We start from the raw sequence: 19,944 nt of genomic DNA on the forward strand, positions 1-19,944 counted from the left end.
TCCGCCTGAATTCCCATCTGGAGTGCAGAGGCTCGCCAAGTCTACTTACTTGCCCTGGCTTCTAAGATCCACGTGAGAGGGAGCCCAAGGTGGGGCACCCTCCGCTATTCAAGTGGACGCCGGCGGCCTAACGTAGATGGTGCAAACCTCTTGTCTCGAGGTTTTATTAGTTTTCCACGTAAACCAAGTTATTCAGCCTCTTTTTCTCCACCAATATTTCCTACTACACTATCCATTTCTAATCTTTATATATATCTGTAGTTAAATAAGTTTTTTCCTAGGACACCGATTCCGTCCCCACTTTGAATTCCCTGGATCCACCGGGGCTGGACCCCGGCAGATGACATCACCAACTCGATGGACATGTGTTGGAACAAACTCTAGGAGACAGTGAAGGACGGGGAGCCTGGCATGCTGGCGTCCATGGCGTCCATGGGGTCACAAAGAGTCGGACGTGGCTTAGCAACTGAACAATAACAACGCTTGTGAAAACAGGGCACAGAGAAGTTAAGCAACTTACCCAAAGTTACACAACCAGTAAGTGCAAAGCTGGTATTTGTACTAGAGTCTGGCTTCAAGGTCTGTGTTCTAATTGTTATTGCCTCTTCATGCCAGAAACTTACTGCTACTACTTCGTATTTTTTAAAACAACAAACTCCATTTTAAAACTTTAATACCTGTCTTAGCTTCTTTCTAAGCGATAATATCCATAAAATTCTGGATATTATCTTATGCACACACACACAGAGGATATAAATACTCAACTATTAAAATAAAATTTGAGAGGGAACTAAGACCCCACATGCTGCAGGGCAACTAAGCCCTTACACGCAACTAGAAAGTCCACACACCCAGATGAAGAGGCAGTGGAGCCAAACAAACAAATAAAACAAACAAAAACCTATGGGAATCTCTTGTCAACACAGAAGGGCTGGCATACAGTGGGCCTGCAGTGAATGTGGCTGTCATGCTTCCTGTCTGAGCATGTAGGCTAAGGCCCCCCTCCTCCAGGGAGTCCTCCCTGATCACACCGCACCCTCAGCTGCCCTTTGGGGACCTTCTGTTCTGTGTCCTCTTAGGGGATGTTAGGGTTGTCACTGAATTGGTATCTTCCTCTCCCCTCAGTCTGGGGGCCACTTCAGGGCATAAATTAGGTTTTACCATCTCTGTGTCCCCAGTTCCCTTTCCAGGACAGGACATCTGACAAGGATGGCGTGTGCTTAGTGTGAGGAGGCAATGAAATTGCTAAAGTCATTCTCAAGAATCATGACCAAGCAATTCACTTTGACCCCCAAGGGCCTGGGAGTTAATCATCAAATCCGGGGACGTCACACTCAGGCCAAGAAGAGCCCAGACCATCTGGGCTGCTACGTGCTTCCTGGACCTCACATCCAGTCTGACATATAGGGGAACTAAACCTTCCCGCCACCCGCCTACGCCATGGACGTGACCAGCTCAGAATCACCCAGTGAGATGCTGATAGAGACAAGACAGGAATCTGATCCTGTCATTCCCCTGTCTAAGGCAGGGCCCCGGGTGAGGTCCACACCCTGCACTGGTAGGGGCATCCTGTGGGCTCTGGTCTGTGCCCGCCTCTCCAGCCGCAGACACACTTCCTCTCCTGCCTTTTCCGTACCAGCCCTACTGTGCACATCTGTTCCTGGAACATCCCATTTTTTCAGTTCCTGACCTTTGCTTTCTGTGTTGCTGACTCCTGGTTTCCCTCAGTCTCCTCCTCCACGAGGCCTTCCCAGCCTCCAGGGGCCAGGCGAGGTACCTGCTCTGGGCACCCACAGCCCTGGCCCTCCCCACTTCCTGCCAACATCTGACAGCTGATCTCAGCTGCTCTTCAGTGGCCCTTGGGGCTTACTTATTCTGTTTGGCTGCATCAGATCTTAGCTGCCTTATGTGAATCTTTGGTTTTCGCCCAAGGCCTCTCTAATTGTGGCACACTGGCTCCAGAGTGTGCAGACTTAGTAGCTGCAATGAGGCAACTACTTACTTCCCTGCTCAGGATCGAACCCACGTCCCCTGCATGGCAAGGCAGATTCTTTACCACTGGACCACCAGGGAAGTCCCCCTTTGGGGCTTCTTGAGGGCAGGGGACATGCTGTCTTGTTTGAGGCTAATGGTCCCAGGGCTTGATCTAGGGTCGGTGCCCGATAAATATTCTTGGAATGAATGAATCGATTGTCAGAGTTATTCATTTGAACAATAAATAATTGTTTGAGTCCCAATGTTGGGCATAAAATATCAGAGATGAGGAGGAACTTCAGAAGGAAATATGCCTTTCTCATGAGACAGATAATAATGGTTTCTTTATCCTTGTTTTCTCTTCTCAGACCTAAGCTGACCTTGACAGTGGTCCAGGGGAAGTGGCTTGGCATTTGGGACAAGCACTGGATTTGGAGGTGTCTATGTCACAGTAGAGGTGATCCAGAGGGAGGGGTAAAGGGTGACCCTTGCCAGCTGGGGTGGCCTTGGCCAGGTGAATTCCCATTTCTGGGCCTCAGTTTTTTTATCTGTAAAATGGGGCCAGGCCATCACATGTCTGGGACAGCAAACCGAGAAGCAGTGAAGGCTAATCCTGTCCCCTTTCCCTCCAGGGGAGAGCTATCCCTTTAACCCGAGGGGAGGGGCCAAGGCCGCAGGAGGCTGCAGGGAGTTGGCACAGCTGGTGCTCAGGAAGGCCGGTGGGCAGCGGACTGGCCCTGAGCTGGTCTGAGAACTGTTGGGAAGGAAGGTAAGTGGGTCTGGGCCCAAGTAGGGCCCTGGAACTCGGTGTGCAATTGTGAATGTGAGTAGAGGTTTGTTTGGAAGGTTCTGGAGCCAAGTCCCAGCTGGCTGGACAGAAAGTGGGAGAGTGAGGCTGTCCGAAGTCCTCCCATAGGCTCAGCTCTGGGTGCCTGTGGCCTGTCTGCCTTGCAGCAGAAGGCTGGGGGCCCACGACCTGGAAGACTGGAGAGCCCACCCTGGCTCCAGGGTGGTAGGGCTGGGCATTCTGGCAACTAAGAGGTGCTGAGGTTCCCAACCCTGGCGTCAACAATTTGGCTGCAGAGTGTCGCCCGGGTGGCCTCTGGAGAAAAGCTGAAGGACGAAGAAAGTGGAAAAGGCAGTTAGCTGGTCTTTATCCAAATCCATAGATGTAGCAGGTGCCCTCATGGGCGTCTGGGCTTGATAAGGCTGTTGGCAACTTGGGACTCATTCATTTAACCGATGCCTGCTGTTCTTTTCTGGGCAGTCTAACCAAGAGGGCTGAGGAGCCTGAGGACTGAGCCAGCAGCATTTGCTTTTAAAGACAACTGGTGGTCAAGTGCTAAATGCTCACATCTTTCATCATAATGATAATGCTACTATAAAAGAGAAAGTACAGCATGGTGGGGAAGGGCACAGATGCCAACTTGTACTGCCTGACTTGGAGTCCTGGCCATGCCATTTCTAGCTGTGCGACCTTGGGCTGGTTATTAATACTTAACCTCTCTGAGCCTCAGTTTCATTGTCTATAAAGTGGAGTTAATAATTGAACCTATCTCAGGGTTGTTGTAATTATTATAAGGTGCTTGACATGGTGCCTGGCTCACAGTAATTCCCACATAACTATTAGCTGTTATTGTGCGTGAGGCAGAGTTGATGTCTTTACTATTTAACATAAGACCTCGCTTAATCCTCACAGTGGTCCTGTGATGCCCAAGTTCTTCTCCCAGTTTGTTGTGTGGTTAGTTCATTCTCATTTTTTTAGGTCTCAGGTTTTAAAAAAATTTTTTCAATTAATTAATTTATTTGGATGCACCGGGTCTTAGTCGCAACATGTGGGATCTTCATTATCCCCTTATAAGACTATGAAGTTCCCTCCAAGAGTAGATGTCTGTCTTATTCACCATGATACCCCCCAGTTCCTAGGTCCGGGCTTTGTAAACATTCTAGAGTAAGGATGAGCATATTGGCATCGTTAGAAGACCCCAAGGAAATGACACCTCCAAAAGACTCAGCCAATTTCTGGCACATAATAGGGACTCAACAAAGAATATCTGTTATTATTATTGCACTGGGCTGCTCGGTCATACCTGACTCTTTGTGACCCCATGGACTGTAGCCTGCCAGGCCGCTCTGTTCATGGGATTCTTCAGGCAAGAACACTGGAGTGGTTAAATCTGCACTCTAACCTGTGAGTTGGGATGTTATTATTCCCATTTTAGAAGGGAAAATAGGCACAGAGAGTTTGAGACACTTGCCTGTGTCACACAGCCAGGAAGTCATAGCTAGTTTCTAACTTTTCCCTCTGATTCACCCCAAAACTCAAATTCTTGGGCTCTGGAGCCAAGGTGAAGCCAGGGCTGGGTCTGCTGGATTTGGGTGGCCCACCGGCTGCTCTCCCCCAATGCCATGAATATTCCCGGATGGAGCTGGGTGGAAGTGTTTCAGGCTTTTCTCTGCCTGGGGAATCTCAGGGCCATCCCAGCAAGGACTCCGAGTCAAATTCAGGGATCAGAGACCTGGAACCCTCTGATGTGGGGAGCCCAGTCCTGACTTTAGTAAGTGTGGACTAGAAGCTTTGAGCTGGTGGTAGCTGATGGAGGTTGATGCGCTCCCCCTAGTGGCAAGTTGTGGAACTGCAAGGGGCGGCCCAACTCGTTTCCCTCTCAAAGGAAAAACAGCGTTTGCTCCTTAAAAAAAAAAAAAAACAAAATAAACAAACAAAAAACCCCTTATACTTTCCCTCCCTTCTAATTTCCTCCCTCTCTGCTTCTTGCCCTTTCACACTGGTTCATTCACTCACTCACTCACTCGCAGCTTAGCTTCAAATCTCCCAGCGGCTTCCCATAGCAAGCAGAAATAGAATAATATCCCAACTCCTCACTGTGGGCTGGAACGCTCTTCCCAACATCCCTGCTCACCTCTCCTTGTTCAGTCCCTCGGTCTTGCCCAACTCTCTGTGACCCCTTGGACAGTAGCACGCCAGGCTTCCCTGTCCTTCATTATCTCCTAGAGTTTGCTCAAACTCATATCCATTGAGTTGGTGATGCCATCCAACCATCTCATCCTCTGTCTCCCCCTTCTTCTTCTGCCTTCAATCTTTCCCAGCATCAGGGTCTTCTCTAATGTGTCGGCTCTTCGCATCAGGTGGCTAAAGTATTGGAGCTTCAGCTTCAGTCCTTCCGTTGAATATTCAGGGCTGATTTCCTTTAGGATCAACTGGCTTGATCTCCTTGCAGTCCAAAGGATTCCTCAAGACTCTTCTCCAGCACCACAATTTGGAAGCATCAATGCTTTGGTGCTCAGCCTTCTTTAGAGTCCAGTTCTCACGAGACTAAGCACCTTTTTTGCTTGACTAATCCTCTCACCTCTCACCTCTACCCAGTCCCTTGTCTCATCAGCGCCTGGAACACTCCAAGTTCATCTCTCTCAAGCGGTGGCTCCATCTGCTGTTCCTTCTGCAGGAATGCTTTTCCCTTGCTTCTCTTCTTGTTCATCTCAAAGTTTCCCCTTTGTTGTTGTTTACTTGCTAAGTCGTGTCTGACTCTGCGACCCCATGGTCTGTAGCCCGCCAGGCTCCTCTGTCCATGGCATTTCCCAGGCAAGAATACTGGAGTGGGTTGCCATTTCCTTCTCCAGGGGATATTCCTGACCCAGGGATTGAACCCACGTCTCCTGCATTAGCAGGCGGATTCTTTACCACTGAGCCACCAGGGAAGCCCTCCCCTTTTGAGAAGCTGCAGATCAAAAGAAAATTAAATTATTTCTCGACCAACCAAAATGCACAGCTCCCTTCTGCAACCCGATTCAAACTGTTAAAAACCTTAACTGTCACCATCTGCAAAACCAACTGTTAATCACATTTAGTGAGACGATTGGAATTTTGAACACTTAGCAAATATTTGATGTTGTTAAGAAATGATTGTTAATATTTTTAGATGTGATAATGGTATTGTGATTACATTTTTAAAAATGAACATCACTGAGGTCTAATTTCCATGAAATAAAATTAGCTTACTCAAGGTTAGAATTTGAAGAGTTTGGACAAATGTATACTGCTCTGAAACTGTGGCTACAATGTTTAAAAAGAGTTCTTTAATTTTATAGCTACATGCTGAAATATTTACAGATCAAATAATATGGGAGGAAAATATAATGATAAAGGTGGAAAAAATAATAATATGGGAAGGGGGATGGGTACAGATATGGAACAAACAAGCCAGGCATGAGCTGATGACTGTTGAAGCTGAGTGGTGGCTGCATCAGATGGTTCTTGACACTTTTGCTGTGTTTAAATTTTCCATAGTACAAGGTTTTAATTTTTTTTCCCTGAGGTATACGGGCTTTTTGTTTGCCAACCAGTGGTAGAATCTGTGTCCCCTACATTGGAAGTGCAGAGTCCCACCAGTGAAGTCCCCTTAATACAAAAAAAAAATTTTTTTAAGTTTCTTTCCTGGGAGAGAGTCTTTCCTGACTACCCTGGATAAAATAGTGCCTTCCCCACTAGGTCATTCCAGGTTGCAATTCTTTGATTCTCTCTCCCCAACTGAAACATGGGGCTGCCTCTGACCTGTCTACTCCTGGGTCCCTAACCCTGAAAATGCCTGGCAGACGGTAGGTGCTCGGGAATGGTTTTGTTTTGTTTTGTTTTGTTTTTTTAATCAATGAATGATGACTGCATAAATTCTCGCAATCTCATGCATTCATCACCGCTATTGGCCATGTTCTCCATTCTTGCGCTGTAGCATCCACAGTAACAGAAGAAAAGTGCCCTTAGTACAAATCTCCTTGACTGGATGGTCAAACTGAGGCCCAGAGAGGTGCCGACACTTGCCTGGAGCCTCACGGCTTGGCAGCCACCGGGGATGAAGGGAGCCAAGCCAAGGGGCTTCTCCCTCCCCCTCCCCGGTCCTAGTTAGAGGGACTCTGGGCGGGAGCCGCCTGGGCTGTGACGCTCGTGCCCTACTGCAGGCCCTCCAGGTGGTTGCCGAGATGAAGAGCCCCCTGGAGGAATGCGCCGAGGGTGAGCCCTTCCACGTCGTCACGCCTCTGCTGGAGAGCTGGGCGCTGTCCCAGGTGGCCGGCATGCCTGTCTTCCTCAAGTATGAGAACGTGCAGCCGACGGGCTCCTTCAAGATCCGCGGTATCGGGCATTTCTGCCAAGAGGTGAGGGCAGGAGGGGAGGAGTGAGGTGGTAGAGCCGGGGAGTGCTGTGGGCAGGACGAGGGGTGGGGAGAGTTGGAGTACGATGTGGTGGTATGCTGCGCTGTGCTTAGTCGCTCCGACTCTTGGCAACCCCACGGACGGTAGCCCGCCAGGCTCCTCTGTCCATGGAATTCTCCAGGCAAGAATGCTGGAGTGGGCTACGATGAGGAGAGTCTAACTACATCCCCCCCAGGGCTCCAGGACACCTGCTCGGGTCATCCCCCACCCAAGTTCCTTGTCTTCCTAGGTGGCCAAAAAGGGATGCAGACACCTGGTGTGTTCCTCAGGTAAGCCTGCCCCCTTTCTACTTCGTGAGGGTCCTCGGGGGCTGGGTGTGGTGGTGGAGGAGGAGGAGTTGGAGCTGCAGGAGGTGTCTAGGGCTTGGCCTCTTGTTAAAGGTCCAGTCTTATCAAGGTCATGGCAGATGGCTGCTCTGTGTGTCCTGCTCCCTTCCCATCGTTCAAGCCCCCTGGTAGAAAGTGATGGAAACCCAATTCATGCAGGTTTAAATTACAGACTCCAAGAATCAAAGAATTCTTGGGATAATGGGTTTAGGCACAGCTGGACCCAGGTGGTTTCCTCTGTGCCTCTCCTTCTCTTGGTTTGCCTTCCCTCTACACTAACTCTTCTCTCGTATGGATGGCCTGATGGCCTTCGGGAGTTTTAGCCTTGCCTCCTACCATCCTGCCAACCGTAGTGAAAGGGGAGGACCCTTTCCCCGTGGTCTCCTCAATCTATGAATTGGTCTTTTTGGCCCAGCTTGTATCATGTGCTTGTCCCTGAATGAATCATGGTTCAGGTGATTGAGTTCTCTGATTGGCTCCACCTAGATCGCATGTCCACCTCTGGGGCCAATGGGTGGGCACATAAGCGTAGGAAGGAGTGACTCCCAAAGGAAAATTGGAGGGCAGGCGGGCCGGAGAATAGTGTGTCAATAGACTGGCAACTGCCCACAGCACCCTCTTCTACTGCCTCTGCAGGGGGTAACGCGGGCATTGCAGCTGCTTATGCCGCCCGGAAGCTGGGCATCCCAGCCACCATTGTGCTCCCCGAGGGCACCTCTGTGAAGGTGGTGAAGAGGCTGCAGTGGGAGGGGGCCGAAGTTCAGCTGACTGGAAAGGTAAGGACCCCAAGAAGGGCAAAGCAGCTGGAGGGGCTGTTCCTCCTTAATCCCTTCCTCGCCCCTGAGAGACTCTTTTTCCTTTTGGTGAACTATGCCTGGAACCCAGTCATCCCTTAGGATGGCTGAGCTCAGGGGTGAGTGAGACGTGATGTATATTAAGGACTGAGGTCTGTCGACTTTTCTCTCTCCATTTGGAGAAGATTTCGTGTGTGAACCCAGGAGAAACAGGAAGCTGGTGATTATCAGGATAGTATCTGTCTCCCTGTGTGTGTGTGTGTGTGTGTGTGTGTGTGTGTGTGTGTGTGTGTGTGTGTGCTCAGTCCCGTCCAACTCTTTGCAACCCCATGGACCATAGCCCACCAGGCTCCTCTGTCCATGGAATTTTCTGGGCAAGAATACTGGAGTGGGTTGCCATTGCCTACTCCATCTCTCTCCCTTCCTCCTCACTAACCCTTGGTATTATTCACTATACATTTTTACCATTCAATTAGACAAGAAATGTAAAGATCACGATAGCATCATCCACCACTCTGAGTCCACCTGATATGAAAGGATATCATCTGATGAGGACGTCACTGGCTCACTTTGTTACCAAAGAAACAGACTTAACATATAACCCTTCTCCTTTCCTGGGAAGAAGGAAAAAAAAAAGTCTATCCATCCATCCAGCTGGCTGTCATCCCTAGAAAACAGGTTTTATCTTTAATTAAGTAATAATTGACAATTAATTATTGGGCTTCCCTTGTGGCTCAGATGGTAAAGAAACTGCCTGCAATGCGGGATACTCAGGTTTGATCCCTGGGTTAGGAAGATCCCTAGGAGAAGGAAATGGCAACCCACTCCGGTATTCTTGCCTAAAGAATTCCATGGACAGAGGACCCTGGTGGGCTATAGTTCTTGGGGTCTCAAACAGGCTTTATGTTTAATTAATTAATAATTGGTGGTGGTGGTTTAGTAGCTGAGTCATGTCCAACTCTCGCGATCCCTTGGACTGTAGCCCGCCAGACTCCTGTGTCTATGGGGATTCTCCAGACAAGAATACCAGAGTGGGTTGCCATTTCCTTCTCCAGGGGATTTTCCCAACTCCGGAACTGAACCCAAGTCTCCTCCATTGTGGGCAGATTCTTTACAGAATGAGCTATTAATTAATTATTAAGGTTTTTTCCCCACAACATGTGGGATTTTAGTTTCCTGACCAGGGATCGAACCCACACCCCCTGCATGGAAGCTCGGAGTCCCCTCTTCCCAGCACCACAGGCTGGTGGGCTCTGTTCTTTTCCAGCCTGGCAGCTGAACGTGTCCCACCTGAATTGTGGGAATCACATGGCATCCTTTTCTCCACGCGGAAGCTCTGCCATTGTCCCAGGAGGCTGCTGGGTCCACACCAGCTCTGGTCTCACCCCTGGGGGGTCTCCCCAGTCCATCAGGCCCTGGAGTCATCCAGGAGACCTCAGGCACTGCTCCAACCTCTGTAGCTGTCTGATTCCCATCTTCTGAAGGTCTTGGTTTCTCTTTAGATCTGGGATGAGGCCAATCTGAGGGCACAAGAGTTGGCCAAGAATGATGGCTGGGTGAACGTCCCTCCATTTGACCACCCCCTGATATGGTAAGGCTGGTGTCCCTTCCCCTATGGAGCTCAGTGCTGGGAGACCCTCATTGAGTCAGGGTCCTCCCATTGGACAGAAGGGAAAATTGAGGCCCAGAGAGGAGAAGAGGCTTGGAAGTCAGGCACACGGAGGTCCAGACCCCACCTCTGCCACTCCTGAGTTGTATAACCCTGCAAAGCGTCTTAGCACCCTGCACCTCAGTTTCCACATGTGTAAGATGGGAATGCTAGGAATAAATCCCCTTGACTAAGTGTGTACTTTGGGACACATTTAATCCATTTAGTCCTCCCCAAGAAAGATAGATTTTTAATGCCCATTTCACAGGTGAGGGAACTGAGGCCTGGAGGGGTCAAGAAACTCACCGAAGATCACACAGCTAGTAAGTGGTGGAGACCTTGAGTCCCAGACCCAGGACATGAGTTGGCCTGATTCCAAGTGATACAGTGGTCTGCCCTTTTATTTTTGGCCATACCGGGTAGCGTGCAGGATCTTAGTTCCCAGACCAGGGATCGAACCCATGGCTCCTGCAGTGGAAGCGAGGAGTCTTAACTACTAGACCACCAGGGAAGTCTCAGGCTGGTCAGCTCTTAACCAGACACACGAACGCTGCCTCTTTCCAAAGCTGTGGAATGGACGAAATGGATTGAGAAAGTGCCTGGGAGGCTGGCGGAGGGGAGAAGAATGAGTGAACAAGTCAACTGAGTGGATGGAAGCTGAGTGAACCAAGTGTGGCGGGTCTCCCCTCCTCCTGCCGTGGACGCGGTGGCGGCTGGCACTGTGGGGGGTTGTGTCCCTGTGAGCCTTGGGGACCAGGCCCGCCCTCAGTCCTGGCCTTCTCTCCCACTCCCTCGTCCCACAGGGAAGGCCACATGAGCCTGGTGCGGGAGCTGAAGGCAGCGCTGGGGACCCCACCGGGTGCCCTGGTGCTGGCAGTCGGGGGCGGAGGTCTCCTGGCGGGGGTGTCAGCTGGTCTGGCAGAGGTGGGCTGGCAACACGTGCCCATAATTGCCATGGAGACCCAAGGGGCACACTGCTTCAACGCGGCCATCAAGGCAGGCAGGCTGGTGACGCTTCCCGGCATCACTAGGTAGGCATGGGCTGGGGGCATTTGTGGGGTGCTGGGCTATCCTGGGGCTTCTCAGTCCCAATTAGTGAGGGTGGGAGCACTCAAGGTAGTATCCTTTTATTTTTTTTAATTAAAAAAAATTTTTTTTTGGCTGTACCACATGGCAAGCGGGATCTTATTTCCTTGACCAGGGATAGAACGTGTGCCTTCTGCAGTGGAAGTGCACTGCAATGCTAGTGAAGTCCTTAAGTATTTAATTATCTTTTAATTTTTCTTTTTTTTTTTTTTTGGCTGTGCCATACGGTATGCAGGACTTTAGTTCCCCGAGCAGAAATGGGACCCTTGCCCCTTGCATTGGAAGGGCAGTCTTAACCACTGGGTCACCAGGGAAGTCCCTCCATGGGGTCTCCTTAATCCTGCATGACTGATCTATAGGAATTTTTCGTTCCCTACTTAAACCCGTCAGCGCGTTCCCCAAGCTCTCAGGCTGGAATCAGACCCCTCCGTACTCCATTGCAGTCACTGGCCTGTCTTCCTGTCCCTTGAATGGGCTGGGCACTTTCCTCCCTCCACGCTTTTGCACAGGCTGTGTCCTCTGCCCAGAAGTGCTGGGGTTCCATCTTCTTCTGGTTGGTTTCTCTCCCCTAGAGAGGGTCTCCCCGCAACCCTGTCGTTGGAGGTTTTCCTCCCAAGTTCTCCCTCATGGCATCTTTCTACAGTGGGTATTTATTTACTTATCCTTGGGTTTCCTTATTCGCTGTTGTCTCTGCTCCCAGACTTGATCGCAGCTAACACTGTTACAGAACTCACTATCCGGAAGGCTCTCTTCTAAGCACTTGAAATGCTTTAACTCATTCTCCACGACAACCTTGTGAACCAGCTATTCTTCTTCATCTTATTTTGGCCTTGAAGCATGTGGGATCTTACTTCCCCAACCAGGAGCTGAACCCATGTCCCCTGCAGAGGAAGCCCAGAGTCTTAACCATTGGATTGCCAGGGAAGTTCCCCCAGCTATTATTATTATTTGTTTTTCAGATGAGGAAACTGAGGCTCAGAGAGGCAAAGTGGCTTTCCCAAGGTCACACGGCTAGTTTAGAACCCAGGTTTGAAACCAGGCAGCCCGGCACCACAGTCCATGCTGTGGGCCACTTAGGACTCAGCGTCAGTTCTGATGAGCTCAGCAAGAGCTCTCTGGCCCTGAAAGACTGCCCAGCTCAGGAAAATACCAGCAGGTAGGTCATCCCAAGCACAGAGGTAAAGAGCATGGACTCTGGAGCCAGACTGCTTGAATTTGAATCCACATTCTGCTGTTGACTAGCTGTGTGTCCTTGAGCAAGTTGCTCAACCTCTCTGAACTTCAGTTTCCTGACCTATAAAATGGGACTCATACATTTCTAACTCCCAAAGGAGATTGTAAGACTTAAAACAGAAAATCCTGGGGACTTCCTTGGTGGCCCAGTGGTTACAACTCTGCGCTTCCACTCCAGGGCTGTGGATTCAATCCCTGGTCCGGGATCTAAGATTCCCACACTGCAGGCTGTATGGTGTGACCGAAAAATAAAACAAACAAAAGGCCCCCCAGGAGAATCCCTGCATCCAGCACCCTGTAAATAGTCAATAAATACAGCTATAGTATAGACGTGATAAGTGGTTATGAATGAATACAATGAAAGAATCACTTTCTAGGCTTGGCTTTCTGGGGTCTGTGCGAGAACAGCACAGTCATGGCTGTAGAGTCAGAGGGATGTGTGCTCACCAGCAATTCATGGGACACAGAATTTTTGTGTGCTTCCCCTGACTCAGGCATTGCTCTAGGCTTAAAATGCTGAGTCCTGGGCCCGCTGCAGGATGGGAGGGGTGCCTGGGGCTGGGGAGGGCTGGGGCTGTGCAGGGAGGAGACATGACTCCCCACCTCTTCTCCACACCCCTGTCTTCCCCGCCCCAACTGCCCGCTCCTGCAGTCTAGCCAAGAGCCTGGGGGCCAGGACAGTGGCTGCACGGGCCCTGGAGTGTACGAAAGAGTTTAGGATCTTCTCGGAGGTGGTGGCAGATGCTGAAGCCGTGAGTGCTGTGCAGCGATTCCTGGGTGAGTGAGCAGTGCCCTCCACCTGGGCTTGGAAACCCACGAGGTCCCTGGACCCCCTGGGGAGAGTGTGTTTTCTCTTGTTCACATCCTCAGTGCCTATCACAGGGCTGGGTATATAGTAATCATTCAGTAAGTATACACTGAGTGGATGGAAGGGGTGGAGGTGAAGAAGTGTGTCCTCTCTCTAGCCTCCAGGGTTCTGTACATACTCATCTTCCCTCTGGCTGCCCATCCTGGCCCTGCTGCCTATTGGTTTCATGTAACTAAAGGGCTACTCAGCCCACCATGGCACCTTCTCCAGGAAGCCTTCTCTGATTTGCCACCCCCACCCCATCTGGGCAGAAGACTTCCTGTGCACCAGTCCGCCATCCTTTCAAGTGCCAGATTCTTATTCAGCTACATCACTAGACAGTGAACTCTGTGAGGGTGGGGGTTGGTATGTCTTGCTCATTGTTGTGTTCCTGGGGCCTGCCAGGGAGGGGGTGCTCAATAAATATTTGTTGAGTGAATGTATGAATGTATGAGTGAGTGGAAAGGTGGATAATGAATAGGTAGATGGGTGGCTGGCTGGTTGGATGGATTGATGGGCAGTGGATTGACAAATGATATAGAAATGGATGGATGGATGGGTGGACACATTGATTAATGGATACATTGATGGATGGACAGTCAAATGATGGATGAATGGATGGATGGATGGATGATACAATGATTGATAGATACACTGATAGATGGACAGACAGACAGTCTAATGATGGATGGATGGATGGATGGATGGACGAAAGGCGGATGGATGGAGGGATAGATGGTCAGATTGATGGATGGACAGAGGGTCAGACAGATGATAGATTGTGAGGTGGATGCCTGGATGGCTGGCTTCATGGAACTGCATCGCCCAGAGCCTGCTGAGCACTAACTGGTTTTCCCTCCTTTTCCTCCCCTCCACCCCCATCCCCCTCTCCGGGCAGATGATGAGCGAACACTGGTGGAGCCTGCCTGCGGGGCAGCCTTAGCTGCCATCTACTCAGGCCTCCTGGGGAGGCTCCAGGCTGAGGGCCACCTGTGCCCTTCCCCAGCCTCAGTCGTGGTCATCGTGTGCGGAGGCAACAGCATCGATAGTGGGGAGCTACAGGCTCTGAAAGCCCAGCTGGGCCAGGATTGAGGGCTCCTGGTTTGGGAGGGCCAGCTGGGTTCCAGCGATCCCCAAGAGGCTCCTGGACACCCATATAGCTGGCTGAGGGGCCTCTGGGCTCATGGAAGGCAGTAGAAGCCGCCCTGTGCTGGCAGCCTCCTGCAGGAGGCCCACCTGAGCTTGTCCCTTTGGCCTCCCTGCAGCTCTGGCCAATAAACCCTTTCTGAGTTGAGTCTGTAACTCCAGCAGGTCCCTTTTTTTTTTTTTTTTAAACCTCCGTGGACTCAGGGAAGGCGCACGGCAACCTTGATGTCAGTGCTCTTCATATCCTACAGCTTGGGCAATAAAGCCAAGAATTCAAAACTGGGGTTTCTAAGGGAATCTGGCCATGCTGAGTTCCTTACCAGGCTTCCATTACCTAGGGGACCTGCTCAGGAAGGGGAGGGAGCATTCTGTCACTTCTCAGCCCTGGGTCAGTGAGGACAACTCCACCAATCTTTTTTAAAAAGTATTTTATTCGTTTACATTTGGCTGCGCTGGGTCTTCATTGCTGCACGTGGGCTTCTCATTGCAACGCAGCCTCCCTTGAGAAGCGGGGGCTCTGGGGTCCGTGGGCTCATTGGTTGTGGTGCATGGGCTTAGTCGTCCCGAGGCATGTGGGACCTTAGTTCCCAGACCAGGATTCGAACCCGTGTCCCCTGTATCGGCAGGCGGGTTCTTAACCACCAAAACACCAGAGAAGTCCCTTCACCAGTCTTCACAAAATACTTGTCATGTGCCAGAACTTCTAAGAACTTTCTCTTCGTTGTCCTTTTTAACATTCACAAAGGCATCATGGATTAGAAACCATTATTATCATCCCTGTTCTACAGATGGGGACACTGAGATTCGAGAAGGTGACATACCTCGATTAAGGGTGCACAGGCTGCAATGTAGACCAGTCCATTTCAAATCCAGTGATTTTTAACACTGGCTTCCCTAGTGGCTCAGATGGTAAAGCGTCTGCTTGCAATGCGGGAGACCTGGGTTCGATTCCTGGGTTGGGAAGATCCCCTGGAGAAGGAAATGGCAATCCACTCCAGCACTCTTGCCTGGAAAACCCCGTGGACAGAGGAGCCTGATAGGCTACAGTCCATGGGGTCGCAGAGTCGGACACGACTGAGTGACTTCACTTTCACTTTTCACTTTTGTGTATTTCTTCGATTGCCCTTTTTTTTTTTTTTTTTTTTGCCTGGCGGGCCATTGGAGAAGGAGGTATGGCCTCTGGGTGGGTCTGGACACACCTGAGGGTCACAAAGAGGGAGGGGACTGATTCTGAAAATGGGCTCCGGCCGGCCCTGGAAAGGGAGCTCTTTGAAAACAGAGGAAATCAGAATCCTTTGCAGCCACCAGGGGGCAGCAAAGCGTCTCCAATGGGAAGGCAGAGCCTCCAGGCAGGTGAGACCCGTCCCAGGGTCTTCCTTGGCTCCAACCTGCTAGGGGTGCTGAAGTCCCAGAGACAGATGGCCTCATGAGGTCTTGGCATGGGAAGAGCCCTACCCGACCCCTCCCAGTGCTGCAGGAAACAAAGGTCAGTGTGGGGGCCACTTGCATCACAGCTCAAGGCAGAATCCACCTCCCTGTTGGGGCTGCGTCTTGACTGTGTGACCCTGGGCAAGTGCCTTCCGCTCTCTTGGCTTCAGACTGCCCCTCTGTGCTGGAGGAGGCCCACTTGCGGCTTCCCACCTCCTTTCCTTGGTCCAGACTGCTCCCTCCACCAGGTGTCTCCTCCGTTTCTCAAGAGGAGGATTTGAGAGCGGCAGTGGCCTCCTTCTGCCTCGGCTTCACCTTCCCTTTGATCGCAGACATGACTTCGGTTGCCAGGATGTCCCTCCAGAAGCCTCCAGGACGCAGACTTATGTTCTTGTGTGTTACCAGAAGAGACGCTGAATGCCCCAGAGCCAGGCTTGAGCCTGAAATTTTTCCTACTCACTACCCTGGTGACCTTGAGTAAATGATGCTCTGGTTTAGTGCCTCAGTGTTCTAATCTGTAAAATGGGTTGTGTGCAGATTATTATGAGAACTCAGCATAAGTAGTCTTTCAGTCATTGCTAGTTCTTACCATCTTCTGAGCGTTCCTCCCCCAGCCAGGGGTGTGGAGCATTTATTCTTGTATTGAGCTTGTGCGTTTTGTATTGTACTGTGTGCTAGGGGTCTTAGCAGTCATTTAATTTCATTTATTTTTAATTGGAGGATAATTGCTTTACAAGGTTGTGTTGATTTCTCCTGCACAACAACCTGAATCAGCTGTAAGTATACAGAGACCATCTCCACACCCAGGTGAGTTGGCAGGGCCCGTCTCCATTCCAGGTGCTCTGTCTCCCAGTCGGGCTCCTGTCCTTGGCTGCACCCTTGGGAGACTTGTCAGCTGCTGTTTACTCTTCTCCTGGTCTTGGCAAGCTGGAGATAAGATGCCGAGGGGTCTGTTGACCCTGTCTGGATAACACGCATCCGTTACCTTGGTGTGTGGCCCTTCCTGGTTGACACCCAAGGAATGCCAAGGGCAGGGTGGGGACACGGAGAGAGAGGGGCTTGGATGGTTGAAGCTGAGGTGATGGTTGTTATGACCTGATCCAGCAGGATGGGCACCGGGGCTGAGAGACTCTTGCCATTGCCTCTGCCCTCCTGGGGAGCCTACGATGAGGGTCCCAAGAGCAGATTTTCTGTGTTGGTCTAGGGCTGCAGAGCCGACCTAGAGCCGACCCCGAGCCGACCCCGGGCATGGCAGGGGCATGGAAAGATGGAAGCGGCTCACGGTGGGAGTGATGGTTGCTGGGGGCCGACAGCTGCCCTGTATCCCAGGAGCAGCTGATGGGAGGCTCTGTGTCCAGAGAGGTGGGGGGGGGCTAGAAAAGCCAGCCCCTCTTGCAACCTCAAGGTAAGAGCATCTCTGTGGTCCCATCCACAGAGCTGAGCGCCTCCTGCGATCTGGCTGAGCCCTGACTCCACTGGCGCCCTCCCCTCCTCCTGTTCACCTCCCGCCCCCCTGCCCTGCTTTTCCTCTGAGGGCTCCCTTGATATATCACGTGCCAGGAACTCCCATCTCAGGCTCTGCTGGTGGAAAACCCAACCTCAGTGGGCCCTCTTTCCCTGGCCCCGTCCCATTGGCTTCTCCCTTCCCCAATGTTTGTGCTTTTTAAACTCCACCAAAAATGTCACGGGCAGGTTTCTTGCCTGGCTTCCAAATTCCCTGATAAATTCCACTAGCTGGGCAACCCCAGGAGAGGTTTTCTGGAGCAAGGAACCCCATAAATCACTCTGCTGCCACTCCGGCGTGGGCAATATCTTATGTAAAAAGGTGTTTCCTGGGAGCGCCACAGGCAGGAGAATCCTATTACAAGCCGCCCCATTAATTATAAAGAGTCAAGTCGACCCTTCGCTGCGATTTTTTATCTTAAGTCTGAAAACTGATTACCTTCACCAATACTTCCCCTTCCAAAAAAGAAAACCCTAAAAAATAAATGTTTGAAGAACAAATACCAAAGTTTCTCCTTTTAGGGGAGAACAAACAGAGAAAGAAAGAGAGAAGGGGGTGGGGGAGAGAAGGTGGTGGGAAAGAATTTTTTTTCCCTCTTTTTAAGGTAAAAGTTACTGAGCGCTTGGTTTTTCAATTTCCTGGACGCCTCCACCCCAAGAATTCGGTGCTGTAATTCGTTCCACGTTACACGTGAGGGAAACTGAGGCTTGCCTGAGGTTACAGGACCTAGCCCTTTCTTCTGAGGCGGATATTTGAAGACCTGGGTTCAAAACCCACCTCCGCCTCTTAGAAGCTAGGACCCCGGGGCAGATGAATTAACCTCTCTGGTCTCAAAATTCTTCTCCTGCGAAGTGAAGAAGAAAAGCATCCCTTCCAAGGAGATGACATGCAGCAGCCAACACAGAGGGCTGAAGCTGGTCTTGTCGCTTGCCTGGTGACTAGCACCCTCCCCACTGTCCTGCCTGCTGCCAGTCTTGAGGCTGCCCTGACTCCCATCCCCAGTCTATTCCACACTAGCAGCGAGGAGAGTCTTTTAAAAATTAAAAAAAAATTTTTTTTTTTTGGCTGTGCTGGGTCTTCATTGCAATGAGCAGGCGTCCCTAGTTTGGGCACGCAGGCTCAGTAGTTGCGGCACGTGGGCTTAGTTGTTCTGCGGTATCTGGGATCTTAGCTTCCTGACCAGGGATCGAACCTGTGTCCCCTGCATTGGGAGGCGATTCTTCACCACTGGGCCACCAAGGAAGTCCCCAGAATAGTCTTAGGCCCAAGGCAGAGTCTTGCTCCTGCTGTTGAAGCTCTTCCCTACCCCTGGCTGCATTTCAGATAAAGGGCTGACCCCTCACCTAGGCACACCAGGCCCTGTATCATCTGGTTTTGCAGACTTTTGAGGTCTCTCCCCTAGACTCACCAAACTGCAGCTTTTTCTCTTTCTAGAACTCACCAAGCTTGATCCTGTCGCAGGGTTACTGTCTGTGTTCTACCCCTTGCCTGTCACACTCTTCCAGATCTCAGCCAAGTCGGCAACTTCTCATTCTGGACTCTGGCATCACCTCCTCTGGGGGGCCCTCCTGACCCATCTCCTGACACTCAGGGCCAGGACGAGGGCGAGGCGAGGGAGGCACTAACTTTTGGAGCAAAATGTAACGGGTGCCACAAAACTTAAATTTTAAAAACAGGAAAAACCCCTCAGAAATAAGAAAAAAGATTGTAATCAAACAACTTTAAAATGAGAAATACATGTAAAACACATTCCTGCTGAATAAAATAGCGACATTTTTACATAAAGATAGGATCTCACGTTGCACTTGGCCATCTCACCTCACCCGGGTGACAGATCTGTCAGACCCTGTCTTTATTTAAAAGGTTACCATTCTGTTCATTTGGATTGTTTTGCATTAGTTTTGAGTTTTCAAAATATCATATGGAAATACTATTTATCTTGATTCCTGAGTTTTGGGTCTGCATCCTCACTACATTTTCACCCAAGTACCCGGCTTGTCTCAACCAAACCTGGCCTGACTGCCTTTTAAAATATTATTATTATTATTTTTAATTTTCACCAAATGCAATGTTAACTTTTTTTTTCCTCCCATGCAGCATGTAGGATCTTATTTCTCCAAACAGGGATCGAACCCATGCCCCCTGCATTGCAAGTGTGGAGTCTTAACCGCTGGACCGCCAGGGAAGCCTTCTGACTGCCTGTTTTAATAGCCAGTTATTCTGTCTCACCACCCTCTTTTCCTACCACTATTCGAAACTACCAATTATTTTCTCCTGGTTACTGTCCGTCTCCCCCGGTAAAATATCAGCTCAGTGAGGGCTGGTAGCAAATCTATCTTATTCACATCTGTAACCCAGGGCCCAGGAGGGTGCCCAGGGCATGTTATTTCAACATATATTTTCTGATAACTGAATGAATGAATGAAAAGAAGATACAGGGAGGCAGGTAGTCTGCCTTCCAGAAATCTGGACAAATTGACTTCAGGGGCTTCGTTCCACTTCCCACCCCCATTTTCCAGATAAGGAGGCTGAGGTCCAGAGAGGGTGAGTAATCAAATCATAGTCACACAGCACAGCCACGTCAAAACTGGTCCCAAACTGAAAATCACATGGGGCTGAATGGTTAAGACTCTGGGCTTCCACTGCAGCAGGCACAGATTTGATCCCTGGTTAGGGAACTAAGATCCCACATGCCTCGCGATGCAGCCAAAAAATAAATAGATAAGCAATTAAAG

General features: G+C 50.5%; 1 protein-coding gene across 2 annotated transcripts; it reads left to right on the forward strand.

Annotated features, from left to right (window-relative positions):
• SDSL (serine dehydratase like) lies at nt 2,568-14,717 on the forward strand. 2 transcript variants are annotated; one of them, XM_018061182.1, is made up of 9 exons: nt 2,568-2,743; nt 6,482-6,588; nt 6,946-7,140; nt 7,427-7,466; nt 8,160-8,299; nt 9,820-9,908; nt 10,769-10,996; nt 12,937-13,061; nt 14,030-14,717. In XM_018061182.1, exons 3-9 carry the CDS (start codon nt 6,967-6,969, stop codon nt 14,221-14,223), a joined length of 990 nt encoding a protein of 329 aa, XP_017916671.1. In that variant the 5' UTR covers nt 2,568-2,743; nt 6,482-6,588; nt 6,946-6,966; the 3' UTR covers nt 14,224-14,717. The 2 variants fall into 2 exon arrangements, with proteins under 2 accessions (XP_017916671.1, XP_017916670.1); XM_018061181.1 differs by lacking the exon at nt 6,482-6,588 and having other exon boundaries at nt 2,569-2,743; nt 14,030-14,574.

Source organism: Capra hircus, chromosome 17 (assembly GCF_001704415.2).
Source record: "Capra hircus breed San Clemente chromosome 17, ASM170441v1, whole genome shotgun sequence".
Classification (NCBI taxonomy): Eukaryota; Metazoa; Chordata; class Mammalia; order Artiodactyla; family Bovidae; genus Capra; species Capra hircus.

Bases quoted from the DNA above. Each gene is read 5' to 3' on its own strand.
- SDSL (XM_018061182.1), top strand. From the start codon at position 6,967: ATGAAGAGCCCCCTGGAGGAATGCGCCGAGGGTGAGCCCTTCCACGTC. The intron at 7,141-7,426 runs GTGAGGGCAGGA...TTGTCTTCCTAG, and splicing joins TCGGGCATTTCTGCCAAGAG to GTGGCCAAAAAGGGATGCAG. The intron at 10,997-12,936 runs GTAGGCATGGGC...CCGCTCCTGCAG, and splicing joins ACGCTTCCCGGCATCACTAG to TCTAGCCAAGAGCCTGGGGG.